The sequence below is a fragment of the Salvelinus sp. IW2-2015 genome, linkage group LG30, assembly GCF_002910315.2.
Source record: "Salvelinus sp. IW2-2015 linkage group LG30, ASM291031v2, whole genome shotgun sequence".
In the NCBI taxonomy this organism is placed as follows: domain Eukaryota; kingdom Metazoa; phylum Chordata; class Actinopteri; order Salmoniformes; family Salmonidae; genus Salvelinus; species Salvelinus sp. IW2-2015.
Window position 1 is genome coordinate 1,902,778 of NC_036869.1, and position 26,134 is coordinate 1,928,911.

General features: G+C 42.9%; 1 protein-coding gene across 1 annotated transcript; it reads right to left on the reverse strand.

Moving 5' to 3' along the window:
* On the reverse strand, positions 1-23,470 carry LOC111954770 (adenylyl cyclase-associated protein 2). The gene is made up of 9 exons (XM_070435995.1): positions 23,180-23,470; positions 14,032-14,156; positions 13,717-13,817; positions 7,264-7,407; positions 6,560-6,645; positions 6,265-6,370; positions 3,268-3,454; positions 2,625-2,800; positions 1-129 (listed from the first exon to the last, which is right to left on the reverse strand). Exons 2-9 carry the CDS (start codon positions 14,144-14,146, stop codon positions 1-3), a joined length of 1,044 nt encoding a protein of 347 aa, XP_070292096.1. The 5' UTR covers positions 14,147-14,156; positions 23,180-23,470.
* Between the last annotated feature and the right edge of the window lie 2,664 nt (positions 23,471-26,134).

Consider the following 26,134-nt stretch of genomic DNA (forward strand, 5'->3'; position numbering starts at 1 on the left):
TTAGGGAAGCTCATTTGAGTGCTCATCGTCCTCTCCAGGATCTTGGCCTGACTGCAGTTCGGCGTCATAACCGACTTCAGTGGGCAAATGCTCGCCTTTGATGGCCACTGGCACGTTGGAAAGTGTGCTCTTCAAGGATGAATCCCAGTTTCAACTGTACTGGGCAGATGGCAGCCACCGTGTATGACATTGAGCGGTTTGCTGATGTCAACGTTGTAAACAGAGTGCCCCATGGTGGCGGTGGGGTTATGATACGGGCAGGCATAAGCATAACACAATTGCATTTTATCGATGGCAATTTGAATGCATAGAGATATTGTAACGAGATCCTGAGGCCCTATGTCTTGCCATTCATCATGCCTGCATACTCACCAGACATGTCACCCATTGAGCATATTTGGGATGCTCAGGATCGACCTATACGACAGTGTGTTCCAGTTCCCGCCAAAATCCAGCAACTTCACACAGCCATTGAAGGGGTGGGACAATGTTCCACAGACCACAATTAACAGTCTGATCAACTCTATGCGAAGGAGTCGCATCCCTACCTTTTTTTAATGGTATCTGTGACCAACAGATGCATATCTGTATTCCCAGTAATGTGAAATCCATAGATTAGGGACTAATGAATTTATTTCAATTGACGGATTTCCTTATATGAGCTGTAACTCAGTCAAATCTTTAAAATTGTTGCATGTTTATATTTTTGTTCAGTGTAGACAGGGTTGGGTAGTAATATAATCCATTACATGTAAGGCATTACAAAAAAACGCTAAATGTGATCCGTTACGTTACCAGCAAAAATATTGTAATCAGATTACAGATACTTTTGAAAAACTAGATGATTTCTTCTGGGATTACTTTTAAATTCAGAAAGGATGTTTGCGGAAAAAAAATATTTGACACTTCTCTGTTTTCTCAAAGACATTCAAATCAGCATTGAAAAAAGACACAAGTTTAACTTTGTTCCACCTGAGCGAGTCTGACCAGAAGTCAGAGACCACTATGATGACACACCAAATGGGTTTGATGGATCGCGGGAAAAGAGCAGGAATAGGCTTTTGTAGGCTACAGTCCCAGCTATGTCTTCCAATGGTGCGACTGCAGTCGGCAACCAAAGATTATCCAACTGGAATAAATGCTTGGCGGTAAGGATGACAGCAGTGGTGTAGTCTACAGCGATACAGATATAACTTATTATTGATATCTACATAGAGCATTGATGTGAACCACACTGCTGCTCTCTTATTTAGCTATTTGTGCCTCACAGATTGTGGTTGTTGTGGATGGCTGTTCACAAATCTGTGTATTTGAACCCAATAATGGTTGAATTCAAGAAGTTTAAGCTGCCTATCAATCATTGTTTTTGAAACCAGTGGACAGCCAGTGAAAAATGTGCTCTTGCAACAGCTGCATAGGGCAGATCCCAGCCTATGGAATAAAAGTTGGGCTTTTATTGCTCAATCTATTTCATACTGATAAAAAATWAATAATTCATAGYCCTAATGGACACATGCTCAAACTTGCACACTTTTGATAGACTTAAAAGTGGCAATTTGTAGTTGCTACATCCAATTTTGGACTTATATATCCATTGAGTCTTGAAGAATATAACTTATAAATGCCTCATGAGCTTAATTTAACTGTCACACTCCATGAGAACCCAAAATATTACCTTGTTTTACTCCAATGTTTATAAACATTGTAAATGTAACAATCTGTATAGCCTCATAACATGGTTAAAACAATCATTTATATATCATGGATGGTCAGTCTTTGCATTTCTCCAGGCCCATCCCTCATCTTTTTACCAAAACAGGTTGCCATTTTGTTATTGTTTAATCTGTGGATTTGCCCTTTAAACAGCTGCATATTATCAAGATATCAAAATGTCASCAACAGAAAGGTAAACAATAGGCCTATAGCAAATGCAGCATATGGCATTCATTTTTCACATGTAAATAGCACTTTTCAGTAGTTCTCAAAGCATGCCATTCCATGAGTGCAGCATTTATTTTTCAACTCGAATCAACGAGCCCAATCAGTCCTCCATGACAACAAAATCATAAACAACAAACAGAGTAAGGCTGGCTAATAAGTCCTTTGTTTTGGGGTCATGCTCAGGCAAAACAATTTGGATAATCTATACTTCCATAATTCCAAGTCCTGTTCTTGAAGATCAAGGGGTTTAACATTTATTGGAATGACTGGAATTCTGATAGACTTCGGTTTTTAATGTAAAGATATAATTTAATCGTATTATTATCTGTAGTAGAAAGCGATGGGTTAGAAGATGCCTACATAACCAACCCATAAAGTAAAATGTAACATCCATATATGGCCAGCTATGTTAACTTTAACACTGATTTATCCTGCAATAMATGTCATTCTGTTGGTAACATACCTTTTTGTCTTCTTCTAATGTCTCTTAAGTAATCTGAAAGTAACCGAATGTAATCAGATTACGTTACTGAGTTTGGGTAATCCAAAAGTTACATTGCGGATTACAATTTTGGACAGGTAACTAACGGATTACATTTACAACGTAACCTACCCAACCCTGAGTGTAGATAATAGGACAAATTAGAAGCCTGGCATGCAAGGCAATATAATAGGTAACGTACCACCCTCCATTTCTTCCCCTCCAGCTCCAGTAGGGGGGGTCGTTTCTGGGGAGGCGCTCTGTTGGAGGAGCCTCCGGGGTTTCGGCTCTTGGGTGGGGAGGCATGATGCTCTCCTCCCTGGGAGCGAAGGGCGGAGTTCTTATGGGTCATCTGGTCCTTTGAGATGTGCTTTAATGCTAGTGGACAGAGAGAGGGTACTTACTTGTATTCACTTGTTTAGAAGTTATTGTTTTAGTACAAAAATCTATAATAAAATGTATGATCTCAAAATCAAACAAATTTTACCCTAACTGTTGATTAATAAACACCATAGAAATCTAATGACTATTTCTATGTCCTCAAAACACAGCAACTCTTCAATTCTCCCTCTCTTTCTCCTTCTGTTTCTCCTCCTCTTCTCTCCTGTCTTGGCTACCTTTAGTGATGTCAGCTCCCTGGTTCAGCTGGGCGAACAGGGCTGAGTGCTGGGCAGTGGTGCTCTCAGGACTCTGTAACTGTTGATTCAACCCACATCCTCCCTCTTCAACTCTCCCTCCCTTTCTTCTTCTGTTTCTCCTCCTCCTCCTTTTCCCTCCCTCCCTCTCTCCCACTTCTGCAGTTGGATCAGAGCTCTTCAACCCCTGGGTGACGGTGGCTTGGCTACCTTTAGTGATGGCTTCTCCTTGATTCAGCTGGGCGAAGAGAGCTGAATGCTGGGCCGTGGTGCTGTCGGCCTGGGGCGGTTCGCCTGTGAAGACTGGTGGCGGTCCAGGGGGTGGAGGTGGTGGAGGGGGAGGGGGGCAGGGACCACCAGGGGCAGGGGAGAACAGAGAGGGAGGCGCAATGGGACCCTGTGGGAGAGAGAGCGAGAGAGAGAGAGAGAGAGGCATGTTACTGTGAATCAAGACAAGATGATGGTGAGAAGGGTTCTGGAAATACAGTTGTACTTCTTCCCCTGGCCAGCAGGTGGAGTATAGGACAAATATTTATATTCAACTGGTTTCTTATAGCAGAGGTGCCAAAGCCAAGAGCTGGGTTAAAACAAAAGCCTTCACACCTTGTCCCTGTGGCTCTCCAGGACCATAGTTGTCTAACCCTGGCCAATAGGAATCTTATCTAAAGTGGAGCTGTGTCAGGGGGCTGTTCTTGATATGCATATGACGATAAAGTACAGATCTAAATTCTCTGACTGAGGCTGGGATTCAATCTGACAATGCAGGTTTTAAAGGCAATGTTTGCAGAAATTGCATTCACGGTAAACGCTGCATATGCTGGGTCAATCAGAGATTTCCTTTAAATGTCAGGTGTGGTATAACACAGTTCTAAGGCGGGTTGGATTGAATCCCGGCCTAAGTCCTGCTGCTCTACTATAGATGCCTTTTTTTCTCACTGAAAGCCTTACTTACCAAGCTAATGAACAGATTAATGTAAAGCCACCTGCCTGCCAACTCCAGTAAAGACAAGCAGACAGTCTCTCTGTCTCTTTCTGTGTCGGTCTGTCGGTCTCTGACTGCAGACTGCACAGCTGCCGCGGATAGTTACACATGGTCCACCTTCAACGCTCAAACAAGCCACAACAGCTGTACATATGCCCAAGAATTAGAGCTGAGTGCAATGAAATTAAGTCCGAGCTGTGTGTGTGTGTATATGTGTGTCTGTGTGTGAGAGTGTGTGCATGTGTGCCTGCCCTTCTGAACAGCAGCCGCCAGATTAGAGTTAGGAGAAAAGCCCAGTAGTTTAAGTTACGCCGTGGGGTGTGTTGAAGCAGGTGTGTATGGCCTGAGACACAGGGCTTTTGTTGGGTCTTTCTTTTTTGAAGAAAACCTCCATTAAAGTCCACCCTGAGGACCACCTGTCCTCTCCCCCAACACACACACACACACACACACACACACACACACACACACACACACACACACACACAACCCTGACACCTAACGGCAGGAGGGACAGCTGACATACAGCCACTGCATGCTCTCGGGTTTCACTCCATACACACACACACTCTCGTGCACAGGCACACACACAGTCCATCAAATTGTGTGGCAGCCTGTGTCCCTCAAAGGACCACACAGAGGATTCTGGCATATCACTGAAAAAAGACAGTGGCCTTGACCTGAGTTCAACACTCAACATTTTAGAGACTAAATGTGAAGTTTAAGGAGTTTTACTTTTAGTTTTATTATCACATAAAAAGCCAAACAAATAAACGCTTCACTTCCACTGGAAGCAGGGATATGATTTCTGACTGGAAACCTGCCCTACAGTCGGACTTTCTTTTCAGAGAGGAGGGGAAGAGAAACGATGTAGGATCTTAATTTGATCACCCTGTTGTTGCAGGAAATTTCAGACTTGATTTGCCCTAACAAAAAATGTATCAACCAGTGGAGGCTGGTGAGAGGAGCTATAGGAGGACGGGTTCATTGTAATGGCTGGAATGGAATAAAAGTAACGGAGTCAAACATGTGGTTTCCATATGATTTGATATCGTTAAATTAATTCCATTCCAACCATTACAATGAGCCGTCCTCCTATAGCTCCTCCCACCAACCTCCACTAGTATCAACATCTACAGAAATGTTCATTAATTAATTATCAACTAATTAATTATAATCCACACAATAATTTCCAGTTGCTGCAGGATTATTTTCCTGCTGTGAGAAACTGGTCAAATTAAGATCCTACATCTGTAGAAGAAGAGCATGAATTCCCAGCAAACTTTCATAAACAGAAGTGTGTGTGATGGGACAGGGTGGGGGGGTTTGACTCTACAATTGCTCGATTGAGAACCACAAAGCAGCCACCAGAACACCAGGGACCAAGTCGTTCATACAGGCTGGTCCTTACGCAACTAGCTGCCTGCCTGCATTACTACACATAGAAATATACACTGCGGGGTAATTAACATGAGAACTACTGTACATCCTAAATGGCGCCATATTATATAGTGCACTACTTTTGACCAGTGCCCTATGGGCTCCATGTAGGTAATAGGGTGCCATTTGGGATGCAAGCCCTGAACCGCTTCAGCAATATGGCAACGGAAAACCACAATCAGGCTCTGCTACACATGAAAACAATTGGACATGCCATAATAATCAGACTATTATGTCTCGAAGCGAACTGTAATTCATTGAGTCTTGTTCCTGTCTGTTTAAACCTGTATGGCAAGCAGGGTTATAGTTCATCCATAGGGCCAGGAGCATTTTCTGACCATGTGACCTGATCACGAAAAATCCTGGTCCTATTTATCCAATGTCAGATAAAAGTTCTGAGAAGTTAGGCAGTGGGACCTGAGTTTTTCCTGCTCAGGTTACACAGTTGGGAAAAACTCATGGCCCTGTTCCTATTCCTCCAACATACGTCGAAGTGCTGTGTGCTCAGGGCAGGGTTGAGGAGGTTGGATAAGGAGCTATTTGCTGCTGTAACACATACAATAGATAATGGAATGTAGAGGGAATGTCCCACTGGACGTTAGCTAGAGGATTGTAGTCCTGAAGCACTGTAAATTACAGTCTGTAATAAAAATACATAAAAAACTGTTCATGATGTCTTTATATGACTGATGTTTTTCTATTGTCTCACTCCCAACTCAATACTATGATAATATAATTACACTGCTGTTACACTGTTTTGTAACTATGTTATGAAAGCTACTCACAGTCTTGCTCCAGACCAGGCCTGTTGTGTGATACTGTTTAATGAAGGCCTGAAGCTCAGTCCAGATGGATAGGTAGGACCTCACCCACTCCACATGACGCTTGTCTCTACAGAGAGAGGGACAAGAGGAGAGGGGGATGAGAATTAGTGAGATGTAAACAGAGACGGACGAAGAGAGAGAGAAACAGACGGACAGACAGATCAGGAAGAAAGAGAGAGGTATTCATACAGCAACAATAATCTGCAAAGTTGCTTATCAGCAACAGTTGATGTAATCCACCAGCAGCCATACTCACGAGTCTTTATAGTCTTTCAGAACTCTGTTAGTGTAGAAAATGGCAGCATCATTCATCTCCTTCACATAGGGAACTGGCTTCTGGCTCTGGAAGAGAGATGGAGACACCAGAGGAAAAACTTGTAAAACAAAGCTGACCCCATATAAATTCAGACAGCTCTGCTCTGCATTCAATGACATATGGATAGAGAAATGGAGAGAATATTATTATGTCACTCACCACCTATTGGACAGAAATGCATTAAACCACAGTGACTGTACAGTAGACAAGCCATATATATCCACACACAAAGGATAGGCCACATGCATCTTTGGCTAGTGTCGAGCAAAGACTCAAGAGAATGTGGTGACATGAGCGTTCAAACAGGTTTGACACAAATCGTGTGAAACAGTGGCTCCCTGGCAAACCGTAGACTTGTTCTGACAGAGTCCAGACCACAATTTCAGTCTCAAAGCAGCTTGAGTGGAAGGGATTTGATGAATGTAATGGTATGGATATTATACCAACATTCAACAGAACCAGTTTTTTTTACTGGTAGTTTAGAAACACAAAGGAGAGGGAAAAGGAGACACACAGTGAAGAAGATGCATGGTCCAAGACTGTCAGAAATAGAGACCTGTGTCGCTGCCCTATGTGCCACCAAAGTGAGTGAGTGAATGGGTGATGAGGAGGTTAGATAAGTGAACAGTTAGTTTTCTCCTCACCACGGCAACCCAGCCCAGCGCTGGGATGCTCTCGCTGACAGCTGATAGGTGGTTGAATTGGCTACTGCCACGGTTACGCTCCCGGAAGTTCTGAATCTCCTGGATCTTCTCTGAGATAGGCTTTAGCAGGTCAGCCAGCTCCATCTGGGAGAGAGATACAAGGGGYGGGGGGGMGGGGGGTGGGGGGGGGGTTATAACGGGTTGCCTTGCCCACAAGCAACCTGCCATGCATGCCAGCTAGATGTTAATGACAGTTTACTGGGACTTTATTAGAAGGACCCTATTTTCACTAGGAACTTCCAGATCCCTTCTAGCTTCCATCCTTCTTTCCTCCCTCCCCTCCCAGCATTCCTCTGTTCATTAGGAGATCCCTCTGGCCTTGTAAGGCACTGGGGAAAGGAATGCATTGTTTCCCTAGTAATACTSCTGTACAGTTCTCTTATTTTGACCTGTATCTAAACTGATGTTGCTATGACAATTGAACTAAATATCCCCTGCCTTGTCGATATGCTGTGGGAAAGATAAACAAGTATAATCATTTCTGTTTCTTTATTTAGAGAAATTATTTGATTATTCTAAAGCAACCAATTGAATTGCATTATGGGTTAGATACATTTTCTCTTACAAAAATGTATTTTGATTGAACATGCTTTAAGGTTTTGATATGTTGTCACAATGAACACATAATAAAGTACATAATCCAGTGTGTATGAGGTCGTCCAATCAGTGGGAAGATAGCCCCTCCTAAAGAACGTTTACAGACATGGAGAGGATGAAATAATCCTCCTTTCCACCGCATCCTTTAGTAAGACTGTTCAATGGGATCTGGAGAGAGTGAAAGTAAAAAGTCAGTCGACTTTCGTTTGAAAGGACTGTCTATCTCGTGTGTCAGAGGGAGAGGCAAAGAGAGAGAACACGTTTTTGAACAAATTCTTGCCCAAATCAGACGCACATGATTTTCATAACCCGAAATAGAAAGTCCTTTCATAGGTAGGACCAACGTCGACTGACTTTTTAGTTTCACTATCTACAGATCCCATCGAAAAGAACTTGCTAAAGGATTCTAAAAAGAAAACCACTTCTACATGAAATGTGATGATAAGGATCAGGAAGTTTTCCAATACATCTGTGATGATGATAAGCCCAGGCAGTCAACAGAGCCGGGTCAAATCATGTGCTCAGGAAAACCTCCCGGCCCTCGTGATGATTCATCTGTCAGTTCTACATATCTCTGAGGCTAGATATCTCTCTCCCTTGTCTGGCCCAATGCTTCTACCCGCCAGGCTACCTAAAGTGTACGATCAAGCTATTTGATCTGTATCATATAAGCGTACAATATCTGATACCATGGCTTGGCATCCCATATGCTAACATTCACGGACATGCCAGGCTCTGAGCTATAATGCAAACATGATATCAACGTTCTCGGTGAAAGTAACAAAGGAAAAAACTCTGGTTGTATTTCACAGTGTAAAGCCTCGCAGCAGAGCAGAGGGCTGGCGAGGCAAGACAGCTGTACTGTGGGATAAACACCCATATGAAAAAATATTGATGATGTAAATACTGTAGTATTACTGTATTTACATACTATAGTATTCACTGTAGTGTTTTTGTGGACATGATTGTAGTATACTGTAGTAAAGTTGACTATAATATAAATACTGTAATATTACTGTTGTATATACTTTAGTAATTACTGTGGTATTTTTTGTTTTATTATCTTTGACATAGAAGTGGGGCTTCCTCCTTGAGGAAACCTACTGGGAAAATACTAAGACCAAATTTTCCATTACCTGTAGGTAGGTAGGCCTGGAGTCTGAACACAATATGTTGGTTTCTCACTCATGGGTGGCACAAATAGGGAGGGGAATGTGTAACCTTTATTTAACCTTTATTTAACTAGACAAGTCAGTTAAGAACAAATTCTTATTTACAATGACGGCCTACCCCGGCCAAACCCGGATGACGCTGGGCCAATTGTGCGCTGCCCTATGGGACTCCCAATCACGGCCGGATGTGATACAGCCTGGAATCGAACCAGGGACTGTAGTGACGCCTCTTGCACTGAGATGCAGTGCCTTAGACCGGTGCGCCATTCGGGAGCAATGGGTGGAGTATATGCAAATTAAATACTGTAGTATTATTATAGTAAAAACTGTAGTATATACTATACTGTAGTGTTTTTGCAGACATTATTGTAGTATTTACTAGTGTTTTTTGTAGATACTGTACTATTTAATATATGTAGTATTCTACAGTATACCACAAAATGTTATAGTAAGTACTACACATGATGGAGGGATACCAGAGTGTAGTATAGTTTTCTATAGTATCCTGCAGTTTACTACAGAATACTATTCTATCGTAAACTGTAGTCTTTTTTTATGTGGGCACACACACACGGGGTCAGGTGAGCCCAGCTTCAAACACACACACACCCATACACGGAGCGGCTCAAATATAGAACATGCCCATAAAAAGCCACGGAGCACAACCCCGGGCCAGTGAGGTGGAGAGAAAAAACAGGTTTTACCAGCAGCTCTGGGGTCCCTATGGGAGAGCTGTACAGGGTCACAATCACTTTTCCACCAGAGGCAATGATTTAGGTTTATATAAAACTATGTACATGTGAAAATGTGTCCATACAGTATCTGTATGGTTTTTTAGTAGATTTCTCTGGGGGTATATTGATTGACAACAATATATTTTTTGGGGGGCTAAATCAATGCCTCTCCAATTTGAAGATTGTCAGTGCTGCCAATGCCATTGTGGATCGTCACCCAAATTCTCAGAAAACAGCTATAAGAGTCTCTCTACAGCAGGGATTCCCAATCTCGGTCCTGGGGACCCGTTTTTTCTTTCTTCCCAAATCACTACTACACAGCTAATTCAAATAATCATCAAGCTTTGTAGTTCTAGGCCCAAAAAAGTAAACGTGCACCCCTTGGGGTCCCCAGGACCAAGTTTGAGAAACACTGCACTACAGGATCTCTACAGTCTCTCTACAGGCTATAGGCTCTCTACAGGCTACAGGCTCTCTACAGTCTCTCTACAGGCTACAGTCTCTCTACAGGCTACAGTCTCTCTACAGTCTCTCTACAGGCTACAGGCTCTCTACTGGCTCTCTACAGGCTACAGGCTCTCTACTGGCTCCCTACTGGCTCTTAACTGTCTCTTAACTGTTAAGTAAAGATACAGGAAGTTCTCCTCACTAGTTCACGTCCACATTGATTTCCTGTTTTTTTGTAATGATATTTACACACTACGAGGTCGAAATAACACTCTGAAATTGTGAAAATTATGCTAATGCACTTTTAGTGTAAGAAGTGGTGGGATGGAGTTTTTGGCCCACATCATGACATCACGATCTGATTATTCTGACCAATCATCTTTTATCTGCATATGTATCCTCCTACTATGAAGTGGTAAGCGTGGTAGGCTCTAGTTAGTATAGACGAGCCTATCCGCCAATCAGGGCTGTGTATGTATATATATAAACATTTGTATCAACACACCCATACGATCAGACTGAGCATTTCAATGGCAAAGGCAGCTAAGGGAAATAAACGATTAAAAAAATATTTAGCTTTTTTAAATGAAATAAACAGTGATTTATTAGACATACAGTGATGATTGAATCATTTAGAAGACTGCATGGGGTCTTTAAGCAAACAGTACATGCAGCCACCACCCACCACCCACCACCGTCCTCGCCTCTCCATCTCCCGCCTCTCCATCTCCTCCCTCTCCTCGCCTCGCCTCTCCATCTCCCGCCTCTCCATCTCCTCCCTCTCCTCGCCTCTCCATCCTCTCCTCTTATTCCCTTCCTCTCTGTCCCCTCCCTCCGCTTAAACCCTTCCTCCTTGTTTGTGTATCAGACAATTGGTGAATTCTTTCTCACTGCCTCTTGACCAATGACATGCGAGATAGGAGTTAATCACTTCCTGTTCAGCTTAGGGCTCTGCCCCCCACCCCCTCCTCCTGGTTCAATACAAACAAACAGCCAATGCGATGATATCAACGTTAAACCCCCCCCCTTCCTCTCCCGTACTCCCTCCCTTTCCCCCTCAATTCCCCATATGTGAATGTGTTGTATTTATGTTCTTTTTTTAAAGGGGTTAATCCCTATGTGAACATGGCTGCTGCCCACTGGCCCAGCGAGCAACTGGGAAACAAGAGAGGCCTGGAAAAGCTGTGGCTTGCTAGAAACATGGAATGGGTGATACTGAAATGGGCGATACTGGGACAACTAAATGGGCGACACAAGCTACATTACAGTAGATAACAGTAGATATGTGCACATTGGATAACTGTGTTGAAGTGCAGTGCAGTGCAGTTGGCCAATCAGTCCTGATCCATACACATTTTGTTTTATCATGCTTTGGGATTCGGCATTCAGGACAGTTCTCCCAAGCCATTACAACATATCATCCTTATCTGAACAGGCTCCTGGTGTGTGGTGGTCCCATTTTAGGGAGTGAAGCTCTCTGAAGCTGCTCAGAGCGTTGTTCACACATCTCCGCTGTTCGATCACAGAGGAAAAGGTTCCAATGTCAAATCTGAAGTTATTATAATAGCCACTACTACTGCATGCTGCATCATGCTGGTAAGCAGATGCTTAGTCAGGTCCACGAGGCATGTCCCATGTTTTGGGAAAACCTCGCAGAGGAACTTTGGAAACTTTTGCCATAAAAGGAGATCTTTCCTAACTTAAAAAAACACCTCTAACCACCCACCAACCCTCCTCCTCATTTCACTGTGATGGGAGAAGGGAGAATTAAGTGAATGTTGTTTTACGAAAGAAAGACACATGAAGGCATATACTCCCCCCCATCCAGTCCATTACCACATATTAAGGTTATTCCTCTGTCATTCTGCTTTTCCACATATTAAAAGTCCTCCACTTTATTTAATTCCATTTGGAAATCTGTCTCCCTGAGAAAGGGTTTCTGCAATTGGACTTGCCTGCCAGTGCCTGGTATGAATCAAGGTTAAACTGTTGGCTTTTATTTTGGGAGTCGAAGAGAAAAATCATCAAAGTGGTTGCCAACATGATTACAGCCACAAACTACACCTCCATCTCCCTTTGGAAAACGGCCTGACATCTTGGTGGAAAGGTGCTTGTGTCGCATTTTAAATATTGGATAGGGTTAAGTTAAACCACTCCCGCCATTGGCTTTGTAGGGGACAGGAAACAAACTGTAATTTAAATCACTCCTACTCCTCCCATCTATCTAGAGTGGTTTTCCCTGGCCAAGCCCTGGACCCCACGCAGTCAGAGATTCCAGAGCCAACTCTATGAGAGATAAAACAAGGAATCTACCATGTCTCTGTCCAAATGGAACCCCAATTCCATTAAAGGCTGCCATATGGATGCATATTCTCATATAATAACTAGTCCCATTGACAGAAAGCGACAGGGAGTGAAAGTGGTCACTAAGTGCTCCTCTCACATCCCTTCAGCCCTACTGTCACTGGTAGAGAAAATCTTAAGATTCATCTTAAATGTCGTTAAGATTTGGCTTGGTGACAACAGTTGCATATACAGTATCATTAAATCAAGTTACACACCAAGTTTTATCTCAATGGAAGTAGGGAAAACAGAGTAGTATAGAGGAACAGAGCAATTATAGCAGAACAGAGTAGTATAGCAGGACAGAGTAGTATGCAGACAGAGCATATATGCAGGACAGAGCAGTAATAGCAGAACGAGCAGTATAGCAGGACAAGAGCATATAAGCAGAGCAAGCAAGAGTATAGCAGGACAGAGTAGTATAGCAGGACAGAGATAGTATAGCGCAGAACAGAGTAGTATAAGCAGACAGAGTAGTATAGCAGAACAGAGCAGTATAGAGGACAGAGTAGTATAGCAGGAAAGAGCAGTTAATCAGCAGGACAGAGCAGTATAGCAGGACAGAGCAGTATAGCAGGACAGAGTAGTACAGCAGGACAGAGTAGTAACAGCAGGACAGAGTAGTACAGCAGAACAGAGTAGTACAGCAGAACAGAGTATTATAGCAGGACAGAGTAGTATAGCAGGACAGAGTAGTATAGCAGGACAGAGTAGTAATAGCAGGACAGAGTAGTATAGCAGAACAGAGTAGGCAACTGTCTTATTTTCATCATCCATATTATCTTTTTGTGTGTTCTTATCTGCTGCTCTGGTACAAACATCACTTTGAGTTTGTCAGTTAAGGCGCCTGCTTCATTTCATTTTCTGTAGACTAACAGTTTAAGCTAAAGACAAATACCAAATATAATGGCAGTGTGTTAACCAAGACAGCTGGTGTGTGTGTAAGTGAGAACATTTGAGGGATTTGGGGATTGAGGAGGAGACTTTGTGATCTTAATGGCACAGAGCCATTTCCCATTTGCGGCCTTGGCAAGACGCCACTCAAACACACAAGGATAGTCAGTCATATGCAATCACACACACACATTCCTGCCACTCACATGCTTCTCCACATCCTCTCCTATGGCACGGCTATTCTTCAAGTACTCTGACAACGGCCCCATCAGCAGCAGGTCAAAGGCCTCCATACACTGGGACTGACCTGGAGAGACAGGAGGAAGAAGGAGAAAACAATGCCCACAGAGGAGAGGTCAGGCGTTTTTCTACTACAGTATCTTTTCAGAGTTTTACATAGAATATGACATGTTTATAAACGTTCATTGGATAAAGTAGTGTTCCCAGTTGAACCTAGAACCTCACTACCCAATGCTATACACTGCTGTCACAGTCTGGACCACTACGTTTCTACTACTCACCTCCGTTGATCCCGTTACATTCCCCGTTGGCCATACCATTGGACACCTGCATGTTGACGGACACCTGCTCCACACGAATCACGGCCTGCTCCAGCCGCTGCACTAGCGTTTCCATGGCGACGGTCCTGGAACGAAGCAGATAAAGTCAGTGTACTGATATCCATCACTGGGGCTGTAACCAGGGTTGGTCATGTTCCCCATGACGTCTCTCTTCTGATTTCAAGAGAAATGCAATACAACCCAAGACTTTTCTTTTGTGTCTAGATTTATAGGGGTTGGCTAATTTGTAGGGTCAGAGGGACATTTGAAATGCTATAGGACACTTATGACACTGCAGACACCTAAAAACCCAAAACACGATAGGATTCGTAGGGCCCTGGTGAAAAGTAGTGCACTATAAAGGGAATAGGGTGCAATTTAGAACGCAYGCAGAGTTTTTCTGGACCTCTAGCCATCTGGTCCTTTGCCACAACTTCCGCTACACAATCAAGACTGTTGGAAAAGCATTCCAGGTGAAGCTGGTTGAGAGAATGCCAAGAGTGTGCAAAGCTGTCATCAAGGCAAAGGGTGGCTACATTGAAGAATCTCAAATATAACATATATTTTGATTTGTTTAACACTTTTTTGGTTACTACATGATTCCGTATGTGTTATTTCATAGTGTTAATGTCTTTACTATTATTCTACAATGTTGAAAATAGTAAAAATAAAGAAAAACCCTTGAATGGGTAGGTGTGTCCAACTTTTGACTGGTACTGTGTATATATATATATATATATATATACATTAAGTAGTGCGCTGGACCATTACTACTCCTGTATGAGCACACTGAAATAGCCATCTGCAGAGCGGGGAGAAAAATTCAGCACCACCACCCCTAAACATCTTCCCGTGACCATGAGGAGAGAAGGAAAGAAGGGGGCATTTCATGCATACAGAAACAGGGCATTGCTTTCAGTCATCGTCCATGAAAAACTTGCTGATCTATTGGTAGCCCTGTATACTTTAGTAGCAATATTTTTTTTTACCAGAGTTCTATGGTCAAAAGTAGTGCACTATAGCGGAGTCCAGGGATAGGGTGCCATTTGGGACTCAGCCATAGAAGTTCTCTTCTCTTAGTTGAGGAGAAACAGCATCTATCTGGTCACCTGATCCGGTTGTTATCAGTGGAGACTGACCTCATAGGCCAGGCCATTCGCCTGATTGTATTTCTTCCTCCAGCATTAGCAAACCAATCCCCATGCAGGGATCGGCTCCAGTGATGTCACCGTCACACAGACTGGATTATGAGCCCTCCCTAACACACACACACACACAGACACACACACACACACAGACACGCACACACACACACGGGTGCTGAGGGGAGGACGGCTCATAATAATGGCTGGAATGGAGTGGTATCAAACGCACTGAAACCATGTGTTTGATGTATCCGATACCATTCCACTAATTCCGCTCCAGCCATTACCACGAGCCCGTCCTCCCCAATTAAGGGGCCACCAACCTCCTGTGGTACACACACACGGATACAGAGACAAACACACACACTTCTCATAATCCAGTCTTATTATGATGGCGCCGGAGGTGATGGCTGCCGTTTTACGGGCTCCTTACCAATTGTGCTATTGTATGTGTTTTTTCCTGTTATTTATTTTGTACATAATGTTTCTGCCACTGTCTCTTATGACCGAAAAGAGATTCTGGATATCAGGACAGCGATTACTCACGTTGTACTGGACGAAGATTTTGTCTTTAACGAGTCGGACGCAAAGGATTTATTTCAGACACCCGACAAGGCCCAAATCCCCATCATTCGCGTGAAGAAGAGACAGAGATATTGGGGACGTAGGTCGGAGTGCCTTGTAAGTAATCCCCCTCTACCGTCAATTCTATTAGCCAACGTACAATCATTGGATAACAAAATGAATGAACTCAAATCAAGACTATCCTACCAACGGGACATTAACAACTGTAATATCTTATGTTTCACAGAGTCGTGGCTGAACGACAACATGGATAACATACAGCTGGCTGGGTTTTCGGTCTATCTGCAAGATAGAATACCTGCCTCCGGTAAAACAAGGGGTGGTTGTCTGTGTCTATTTGTAAATAACAGCTGGTGCACAAAATCTAATATTAAGGAAGTCTCTAGGTTTTGCTCGCCTGAGGTAAAGTATCTCATGATAAGCTGTAGACCACACTATTAAACAAGAGAGTTTATCTATATTTTTTTGTAGCTGACTATTTATCACCAAAGACTGAGGCTGGCACCAAGACGGCACTCAACGAGCTGTATAAGGCCATAATCAAACAAGAAAATCCTCATCCTGAGGCGGCGCTCCTCGTGGCCGGGGACTTTAATGCAGGGAAACTTAAATCCGTTTTACCTCATTTCTACCAGCATGTTAAATGTGCAACCAGAGGAAAAAACAAACAAACTCTACACCACTTTTACTCCACACAGAGATGCGTACAAAACTCTCCCTCACCCTCCATTTGGCAAATCTGACTATAACTATATCCTCCTGATTCCTGCTTTCAAGCAAAAACTAAAGCAGGAAGTACCAGTGACTCGCTCAATAAGTAAGTGGTCATATGACGCAGATGCTAAGCTAGCACAGACTGGAATATGTTCCGGGATTCTTCCGACGGCATTGAGGAGTACATCACATCAGTCACTGGCTTCATCAATAAGTGCATTGATGACTTCGTCCCCACAGTGACCGTACGTACATACGCCAACCAGAAGCCATGGTTTACAGGCAACATCCGCACTGAGCTAAAGGGTAGAGCTGCCGCTTTCAAGGAGCGGGACTCTAACCCGGAAGCTTATAAGAAATCCCGCTATGCCCTCCGACGAACCACCAAACAGGTAAAGTGTCAATACAGGACTAAGATCGAATCGGACTAAGATCGAATCGTACTACATCGGCTCCGACGCTCATCGGATGTGGCAGGGCTTGCAAACTATTACGTACTTCAAAGTGAAGCACAGTCGAGAGCTGTCCAGTGACACGAGTCTACCAGACGAGCTAAATAACTTCTATGCTCGCTATAAGGCAAGCAACACTGAAGCATGCATGAGAACATAAGCTGTTCCAGGCGACTGTGTGATCACGCTCTCCATAGCCAATGTGAGTAAACAAGTCCACAAGGCCAGATGGATTACCAGGAGCCTGCGCTGACCAACTGGTAAGTGTCTTCACTGACATTTTCAATCTGTCCCTGACCGAGTCTGTAATACCAACATATTTCAAGCAGACCACCATAGTCCCTGTGCCCAAGAACCCCAAGGTAATCTGCCTAAATGACTACTGTCGTAGCATTGACTATCATTAAATGTGAAGACTGTATATTATCAAATCAATTCTCTGTGTAATTTAATTTCGCAATTAAAATAGTCATGTAACTTTAATTAACTAGGAAGTCAGGGCACCACGGAAAATGTTGTTTATAGAGTTTCAATTTCCCAAATATAACTCTTCAGATATTTTCATATCTTATCGATTACAGTCACTTACTGTATTACTACCTCAGTCATATTCTGAATGTCGCAAACCCTTGGATATCTGCACGAACCCTAATATAGATCATGAATCAGCGATATACAAATTGGCTTAATTATTCATTTACTAACTTACTTCATCAATCACAGAATTACATAGACACTAGAGGTCGACCGATTAATCGAAATGGCCGATTAATTAGGGCCGATTTCAAGGTTTCATAACATTTTTTTTTTCTTTATTAGATTTTTTTATACCTTTATTTAACTAGGCAAGTCAGTTAAGAACACATTCTTATTTTCAATGACGGCCTAGGAACGGCCTCCGCCGACTTAATTTCTCATCGAATCACAGCCTACTTCTCCAAACGGGTGATGATTTAACAAGCGCATTCGCGAAAAAAGCACTGTCGTTGCACCAATGTGTACCTAACCATAAACATCAATGCCTTTCTTTAAAATCAATACACAAGTATTTTTAAACCTGCATATTTAGTTAATATTGCCTGCTAACATGACTTTCTTTTAACTAGGGAAATTGTGTCACTTCTCTTGCGTTCCGTGCAAGCAGTCAGGGTATATGCAGCAGTTTGGGCTGCCTGGCTCGTTGCGAACTGTGTGAAGACCATTTCTTCCTAACAAAGACCGTAATTAATTTGCCAGAATTGTTTCATAATTATGACATAACATTGAAGGTTGTACAATGTAACAGCAATATTTAGACTTAGGGATGCCATCCGTTAGATAAAATACGGAACGGTTCCGTATTTCACTGAAAGAATAAACGTTTTGTTTTTGAAATGGACTTCCTGACAGGCTGCCCTCAGGTGGTAAGGGTAGGTAACAACACATCTGCCATGCTGATCCTCAACACATGGGCCACTCAGGGATGCATGCTCAGTCCCCTCCTTTACTCCCTGTTCACCCATGACTGCATGGCCAAGCACGACTCCAACACCATCATTAAGTTTGCTGACGACACAACAGTGGTAGGCCTGATCACCGACAACATTGAGACAGCCTATAGGGAGGAGGTCAGAGAGCCGGCAGGGTGGTGCCAGGATAACAACCTCTCCCTCTACGTCATCAAGACAAAGGAGATGATTGTGGACTACAGGAAAAGAAGGACCGAGCAAGCGCCCATTCTCATCGACGGGGCTGTAGTGGAGCAGGTTGAGAGCTTCAAGTTCCTTGGTGTCCACATCACCAACAAACTATCATGGTCCAAACACATCAAGACAGTTGTGAAGAGGGCACTACAGTGCCTATTCCTCCTCAGGAGACTGAAAAGATTTGGCATGGATCCTCAGATCCTCAAAAAGTTATACAGCTGCACCATTGAGAGCATCCTTACTGGTTGCATCACCACCTGGTATGGCAACTGCTCAGCCTCCGACCGCAAGGCACTACAGAGGGTAGTGCGTACGGCCCAGTACATCACTGGGGTCAAGCCTCCTGCCATCCAGGACCTCTATACCAGGCAGTACTGGAGTGCCAAGTCTAGGTCCAAAAGGCTTTCTAACAGTTTCTACCTCAAAGCCATAAGACTCCTGAACAGCTAATAAAATGACTACCAGGACTATTTGATTTGCCAACCCCCCACCATAATTTTTATGCTGCTGCTACTCTCTGTTTATTATCCATGCATAGTCACTTTGTCTACCTACATGTAGATATTACCTAAATTACCTCAACTAACCTATGCCCCCGCACATTGACTCTGTACCGGTACCCCCTCTATATAGCCTCCCTACTGTTATTTTATTGTTGCTCCTTATTTATTTATTTATTTATTATTACAATTTTTATTCAAATTCTTTTTTTTAACTTCAGTTTATTTTAGTAAATCTTTTTTTTTTTTRTTCTTAAAACTGCATTGTTGGTTAAGGGCTTGTAAGTAAGCATTTCACTGTATTCGGCACATGTGACAAATAACATTTGATTTGATTTTTTTGACCTAGAACAGTCTAGTTCAGTCCAGTTGAGCAGAGAAGCAGAGAAGGCGCTGTGCTGTGTATCCCTACCTCACCTACACTTCAACATGATAACATCCCTCACCAGTACTTTAATAAGAAGCAGAAGAGGTTTTCAGCCAGTCCCTGTGTTGACCATGCATCAGCCTTCCTCCTAGCTATCTGCTACAGTAGGACCTAGCAGCTAGCACATTCATTAGTGATCTGAAGTGTGCAGTAGGCCTCACACCAGCAGTGCTGTGAGTGCAATAATTCCTTGGTGGTGGATGGGAGGTGCAGCCTGGGCGTATGCTATTAATCACTCCAGAGAATTCTCCCAGCAGTGCCAAATATTTAACATGGGCTTCACTGTCTATTTATGCAGGCTGCCAGACAGTACAGGGCCCTAGAGTCTGTAGCCAGCCACTGGAGACCTCGGGTTTGGTTTGAGGTCTTCAAACTGGATGTTTGAAAGTTATTTAGACACCCTTGGAAGACAGTGGAAGTTGACAAATGTGTCTTTGTTGTTAAAACAACTGTGTACAGAATGTTGGGGAATAAAACCATCTCAGATCTGCAGATTTTGCTGCGAAGAGACAATCATTAGAGGAATATCTGTTATTAGCCCCATATACCTTGTTTCTGGTAAGAGGTTCAGGAACAGCTGAAAAATCACAACTGTAATTTAAAATTAACCCTACAAATAGCACTATTGTGAGATTTGAAAAGTCATAGTCAATCAATCAACAATATAAATCTCTACTCATTCAAGGGTTTTTCTTTATTTTGACTCTTTTATACATTGTAGAAAAATAGTGAAGACATCAAAACTATGAAATAACACATATGGAATCATGTAGCAACCGAAAAAGTGTTAAGAGATTCTTCAAAGTAGCCACCCATTGCCTTGATGACAGCTTTGCACACTCTATAGATCATGAGCTTTTAATCACACCTCTCAGCTACTCTCAGCCAATCCCACCTATCTCCATAAACCCACCTCTCAGCTACTCTCAGCCAATCCCACCTATCTCCATAAACCCACCTCTCAGCTACTCTCAGCCAATCCCACCTATCTCTGTAGACTACCCTCTTTTGATTTCCATGTGCCATATGAAAAAAAAGTACCATGTATGTAAAATGTCTGTATATGTAACAAAATGTAAAATAAAGTTACTTTTGTCCTCTAAAGACGGCCTAATAAATAAAAACATACAAATAACCCAATATGTAATGACAATGTAACTTGATCAGGGTGATTCCTTAAAATCATATATCTTTGGACTGTGTGTATAATAATGACTGATAGGTGGAGGCGTTCTCTAAGTACTGGTCCAGAGTCCATTTTTGTGCTTGTGCTCCAATGGGTGAGATAAGGTATAAGAGGCAGGGAAAGCTGATCTTAGATCAGTGGACAGAGTTGACTGCTCACTAGCATACATAACACTGAATATCTGATCATAGAGTGTATGAGCCACAATTGAACTACCTTTATTCCAAAATATCAAGATGTCTATAGTTGTAAATAAAGACATTGGACAAGCCTTGCAACATGCTATAAAACAGAGTACAGTCTGCCACTGTATTTGCCCCAGCCCTATTCATAATTTGTTTCACCAGAAGATATGTTGAAAACATTAACATTGAAAACTGTGTGAATGCAACAGCTAGAATCTGGCACAGTGTGACTTGATTAGCATCTCTTCGCCATTGTGAGTTTGCCAAAGTCTCCATGGCGATAGAAAGCATAGCGAATGCCATTTTAGCTCTTTCACTGTTGGACCCCAGCTATACAGTGTTACAGTAAGTTATTTGTATAAAGTGATTGAGGGGAAAGAGCCAGGACAGGATTTGAACCCCAGCCTGGTCTCATAGACTAGACATAACATAGTAAATGTATTCTGTGATACTCAAATTAGTGTGATATGTTTCGTTTGATATGGTTACATAAACAGATAATTACTTAAACTAACGTAGGGTGATTGGTCAGGGTGGATGGGTGGGCGACCCAAAGTTTGCGAGTTCGAATCTCATCATGGACAACTTCAGCATTTTAGCTAATTACCAACTGTTCAACTACTTACTACTTTTTTGCTACTTTTCAACTACTTAGCATGTTAGTTAACCCTTCCCCTAACCCTAACCTTAACCCAACTCCTAAATGTAACCCTAACCTTAACCCTAACCCCTAGCCAACGAGCTAACGTTAGCCACCTAGCTGGAATTCATAACATATCATACGCTTTGCAAATTCAGAACATATTGTATGTTTTTCAAATTCGTAACGTATTGTATAGTTTGTAAATTCGTAACATATTGTATGTTTAGTAAATTCGTAACATATAATACAAATTGTAATTCATAACGCATTATACGAAATGGGTAATGGACATCCACAAATGAATACATACCATACGAAACGTAACATATCATACTAAATGGAGTGTCTCTGATTTACTTACAGAATAATATGAAATGCTCTGAGACCAGGTTGAACCCTGAGGTTAGAGGGTTTCGAGAAATTGTTTTCTTAGTAAACAAAGCACCTAACAATTGTCTGACCAAGGGGAGGAATTTGGACCCAACAGCTGTGAAAGCAGACATCGGTGGTGTGTTATTATTCTACTGAAATGAGAATGGCATTATACTTAAGAATCACCATAGGGTCTCATAACTCTATGCCCTGGGTATATCTGATCTCAGGGCTATATTGGGCCCCTGCTTCAAGCTAGTGGTGCTGATTTCCTGTCATCTATTCTAAGTTGGAAGGTTCTATGGTTGGTGCTTGATAGGCCTATAAGGTCTTTGGGCTAAGGACCATTTCATTCTTAGACATGATGATGGCCCTTCATAAAAAACATCGAGATCTGAAACTCGAGTTGTCAAGAGAGTGAGAGAGAGATCTGAAAACTCGTATACTTATAGAGCTTATGAATTGTACATTTTAGAGTAATAATCTATCTATACCAATATGGAAATATTCAGCAGGCTAACACGTGAGAATTGAATAATAATATAAACAAAATTTCTAAATATCAACAAACTGTCAACATTCATAATGTTCCCTGAAGGTTCATTCAAGGTTGGTGTGACACATGTGCACTGATCCTGTGCGACAACTATGTATGTTATGTTCATGTGTCCTCACATAGATAACAAGGTATGAGGTATGACAATAGCGTCAGGTGACAGGTCATTTCGACTCGGCGCCACACACTACACCATAATAATAAAACAAATGTTGACATGTCATCCTTTACACTTTCATCCTGCGTCATCGGCAGGCTGCATTGTATAGGCTATACCGTTGTCATCATATACACAAATAACAATGTCATCGACATACAAAATACTCAAATTCTAGCAGTAACTGTAGCCTTTTTGACGCAATACCTGTTTTCTAGAATAAACAAAACGCCGCAAATACGCAATGGTCTAACTAGCCATACAAACACAAAGACAAGACACACATAGATAATATGGAACGGGCGATTGTTCAGACCTTTGTGGCTATCGGTGTCTTCCTTTCTCGTGCCAATACAGCGAATAGTATAACCGCACGCATTTCTGAGGCGAGCCATCTACAAACGTGCCGCCCCAATCCCCACCTCTCTGCCGCTCTCCCTCCCATTCCCATCTCGTCAAAAATATAACAATCGTTAGAAAACAAACTAACCAACAGATTTACCTTCGATAGGTCCCTATCAAATCCTGGCGTAGTGTTTTATTTCGCTTTTGTAATGTCCCGGGTTGATTCGTTCCTACGTCTGCCGCTTCACCCAGCCTCCCTGTCAGTCAATCGCGCAGATAACCCTAAACTTCCGGGACTTCCAAATTAAGCAACATTTGTGAACCTGATAACGCAGTTGAGTGAGTGGACCACTGGCAAAGTACCAGTCGGTGCCTCCAGTCTTTCTCTCCGCCCTGCCTGGTCTTGAGGAGCAGTGGTGGGAGCCCCAGACACCTAGACTAAGTATGGAACGTCTGATTGACGTCTAATGTTGTGTAGGCTGGCAATGGTCTTACCCTATGACTCAAAGGATAGTGCTGTGTGGACATTCAAATTATAAAAGCTAGTCATATGAAAATTGTATATTAACATTATCATCATCCTCATCATCATCCTCTCCAATATCATAAAGTTGCCCACTGGGCAAAAACTAATTGAATCAATGTTGTTTCCACATCATTTTAACCACAAAAATGTATGTGATGATGTTAAATCAATGTGAAAAACTCATTGGATTTGCAAAAAGTCATCAAGGTAAGGGGATTGTTATTTATTTTTTACCTAACTTTTAACCTAAATTAAGATTCTGGGGGGGAATTTCACCTTGAATTCACAATAGTTGACAACTCAAACAAATGTAAATCAAAACTAGACGTTGAACTGACGTCTAGGCCCAGTGTGTGGGGATCATTATGTGCTGATATAATCACTGGTTATAGCTTTCTCACGTCAACTCAAATAAAACTGGGAGCAAGTTTTAACAGGGCCATTCACTGTGCCCCTGATTATGTTAACGGCACCTACTACTGTCTGTCTGTCACATCCCAATTCACAACCTGCCTCTGAATTCCATCATGGCGGACGTCAGATGCCATGGAAGCCGTAGTGATGTCACGTGAAAGGCCTCTATCTCTGCTGTGTCATGGCAGCTGCCTGAGTTACACTGTAGGCTGAAATAGACCATCTGTGTKCCAAATGGCACCCGGTTCCCTATGCAGTGCACTACTTTGACCAGAAAAGGGTACCATGCTGCCTCGTGCCATGTTAGGGAGGAGAGGGTAGGGATCTTTTATTGATTAGAAAAGCCTCTGAATCATTGATAGGCTTCCACAGAGCACTCCATTCCCACACTCTCTGCTGCCAGACGTGTTTGTTTGAGTGTGAGGTGAATGCTTGTCCCACGTCATTGAATGTTCGGCTAAAATGGTGGAGGGGCCTTGGGTGACAGTGTTACAAAATGAAGAGCAGGAGCATGGTCACCAGCATACAGCCAGCAGACATTTTGTATGTAATCCCATAATGCTTCTGGCTGCTCTGTGGTAATTTACACGCAAGCACGTGTAAAGCACATCACGCTGTTTGCTTAGCTTGTACCACTTCCTCCCGATTCAGCCCATAGCTTACGCGAACTCGGGACCTCTGTCTTGCTAGTACACGTGAACGCCCTCCTGAAGTGTCTTACCAGTCGGCGCCATGAAAAAAACTAGCTATTTGCTGGTTCAAGTGGGGACAGTTGAGGCTGAGGAGTCTCACACATCCCCATGTGCTACATGTGCTACATACACCCCTCAAACTTCCCCAACAGCAACCCAAGTTTTGAGCTGAGTGCAACAGTAGATCCGGATCACGGCAACACTGTGAAGGACGTCACGCTGCTCGAGTACCACTTCCTCCCGATTCGGCCCATACCTAGCGCAAACTCAGGACCTCTGCCTTGTCAGGAAGACAAAGGAGCTGATCGTGGACTACAGGAAACGGAGGGTCGAGAACGCCCCCATTCACATTGACGGGGCTGTAGTGGAGCGGGTTAAGAGCTTCATGATCCTCGGTGTCCACATCACTAAGGATCTACCATGGTCCTTAACACACCAACACAGTCATGAAGAGAGCACGACAACGCCTCTTCCTCTCAGAAGGCTGAAAAGATTTGGCATGGGCCCTCAGATACTCAAAACGTTCTACAGCTGCACCATCGCGAGCATCTTGACTGGCTGCAACACAGCTTGGAATGGCAACTGCTTGGCATCCGACCGCAAAGCGCTACAGAGGGTAGTGTGTACTGCCCAGTACATCACTGGGGCCGAGCTCCCTGCCCCCAAAAATTGTCAAAGACTCCATCCACCCAAGCCACAGACTGTTCTCTCTGCTACCGCATGGCAAGTGGTACCAATGCACCAAGTCTGGAACCAACAGGACCCTGAACAGCTTCTACCCCCAAGCCATAAGACTCCTAAACAAGACAGCTACATAGCTCATCAAATAGCTACCTGGACTACCTGCATTGACCCTTTTTATAATATGCACACACATGGATACTGACGCCACACACACATTCACCACATACTCTGCTGCTAATCACTTTACCCCTACCTGTATGTACAGTACATAGCTACCTTAATTACCTCGTAGCCCTGCGCATCGACTTGGTGCTGGTACTCCCTGTATATAGCCATGTTATTTTCTACTCCCTATACAATTAGTTTGCAAAGCATTAGGAATACCTTCCTAATATTGAGTTGCACCCCCCAATCCCCCTTTTTGCCCTCAGAATAGCCTCAATTCATCGGGCATGGACACTACGAGGTGTTGAAAGCATTCCACAGGGATGCTGGCCCATGTTGACTCCAATTCTTCCTTAAAAATAAAGGAGAGCCGCACACTCTAGGAGCTCAGATGCAAAAATATTTAATTTACCAACATTTCGACAGGCAAGCTGTCTTCATCAGGGTACAATCACAGACACTGCGGGATGACTCGTTTATATATAGTGTCAAGACACACAGGTGTCTGTAATCATGGCCAAGAGTGGCCTAATATCATTGGTTAATTTCTCAAATATTAAAATGGCATAGAAACAATAAATACAAATGGATAGCATACGATAATAGACTCACTTAAGACCACACAAGCCTA

Bases quoted from the DNA above. Each gene is read 5' to 3' on its own strand.
- LOC111954770 (XM_070435995.1), bottom strand. From the start codon at position 14,146: ATGGAAACGCTAGTGCAGCGGCTGGAGCAGGCCGTGATTCGTGTGGAG. The intron at 6,646-7,263 runs GTGAGGAGAAAA...TCTCTCTTCCAG, and splicing joins CGCTGGGCTGGGTTGCCGTG to AGCCAGAAGCCAGTTCCCTA. The intron at 130-2,624 runs GTACGTTACCTA...TCATCCTTGAAG, and splicing joins AGGGGAAGAAATGGAGGGTG to AGCACACTTTCCAACGTGCC.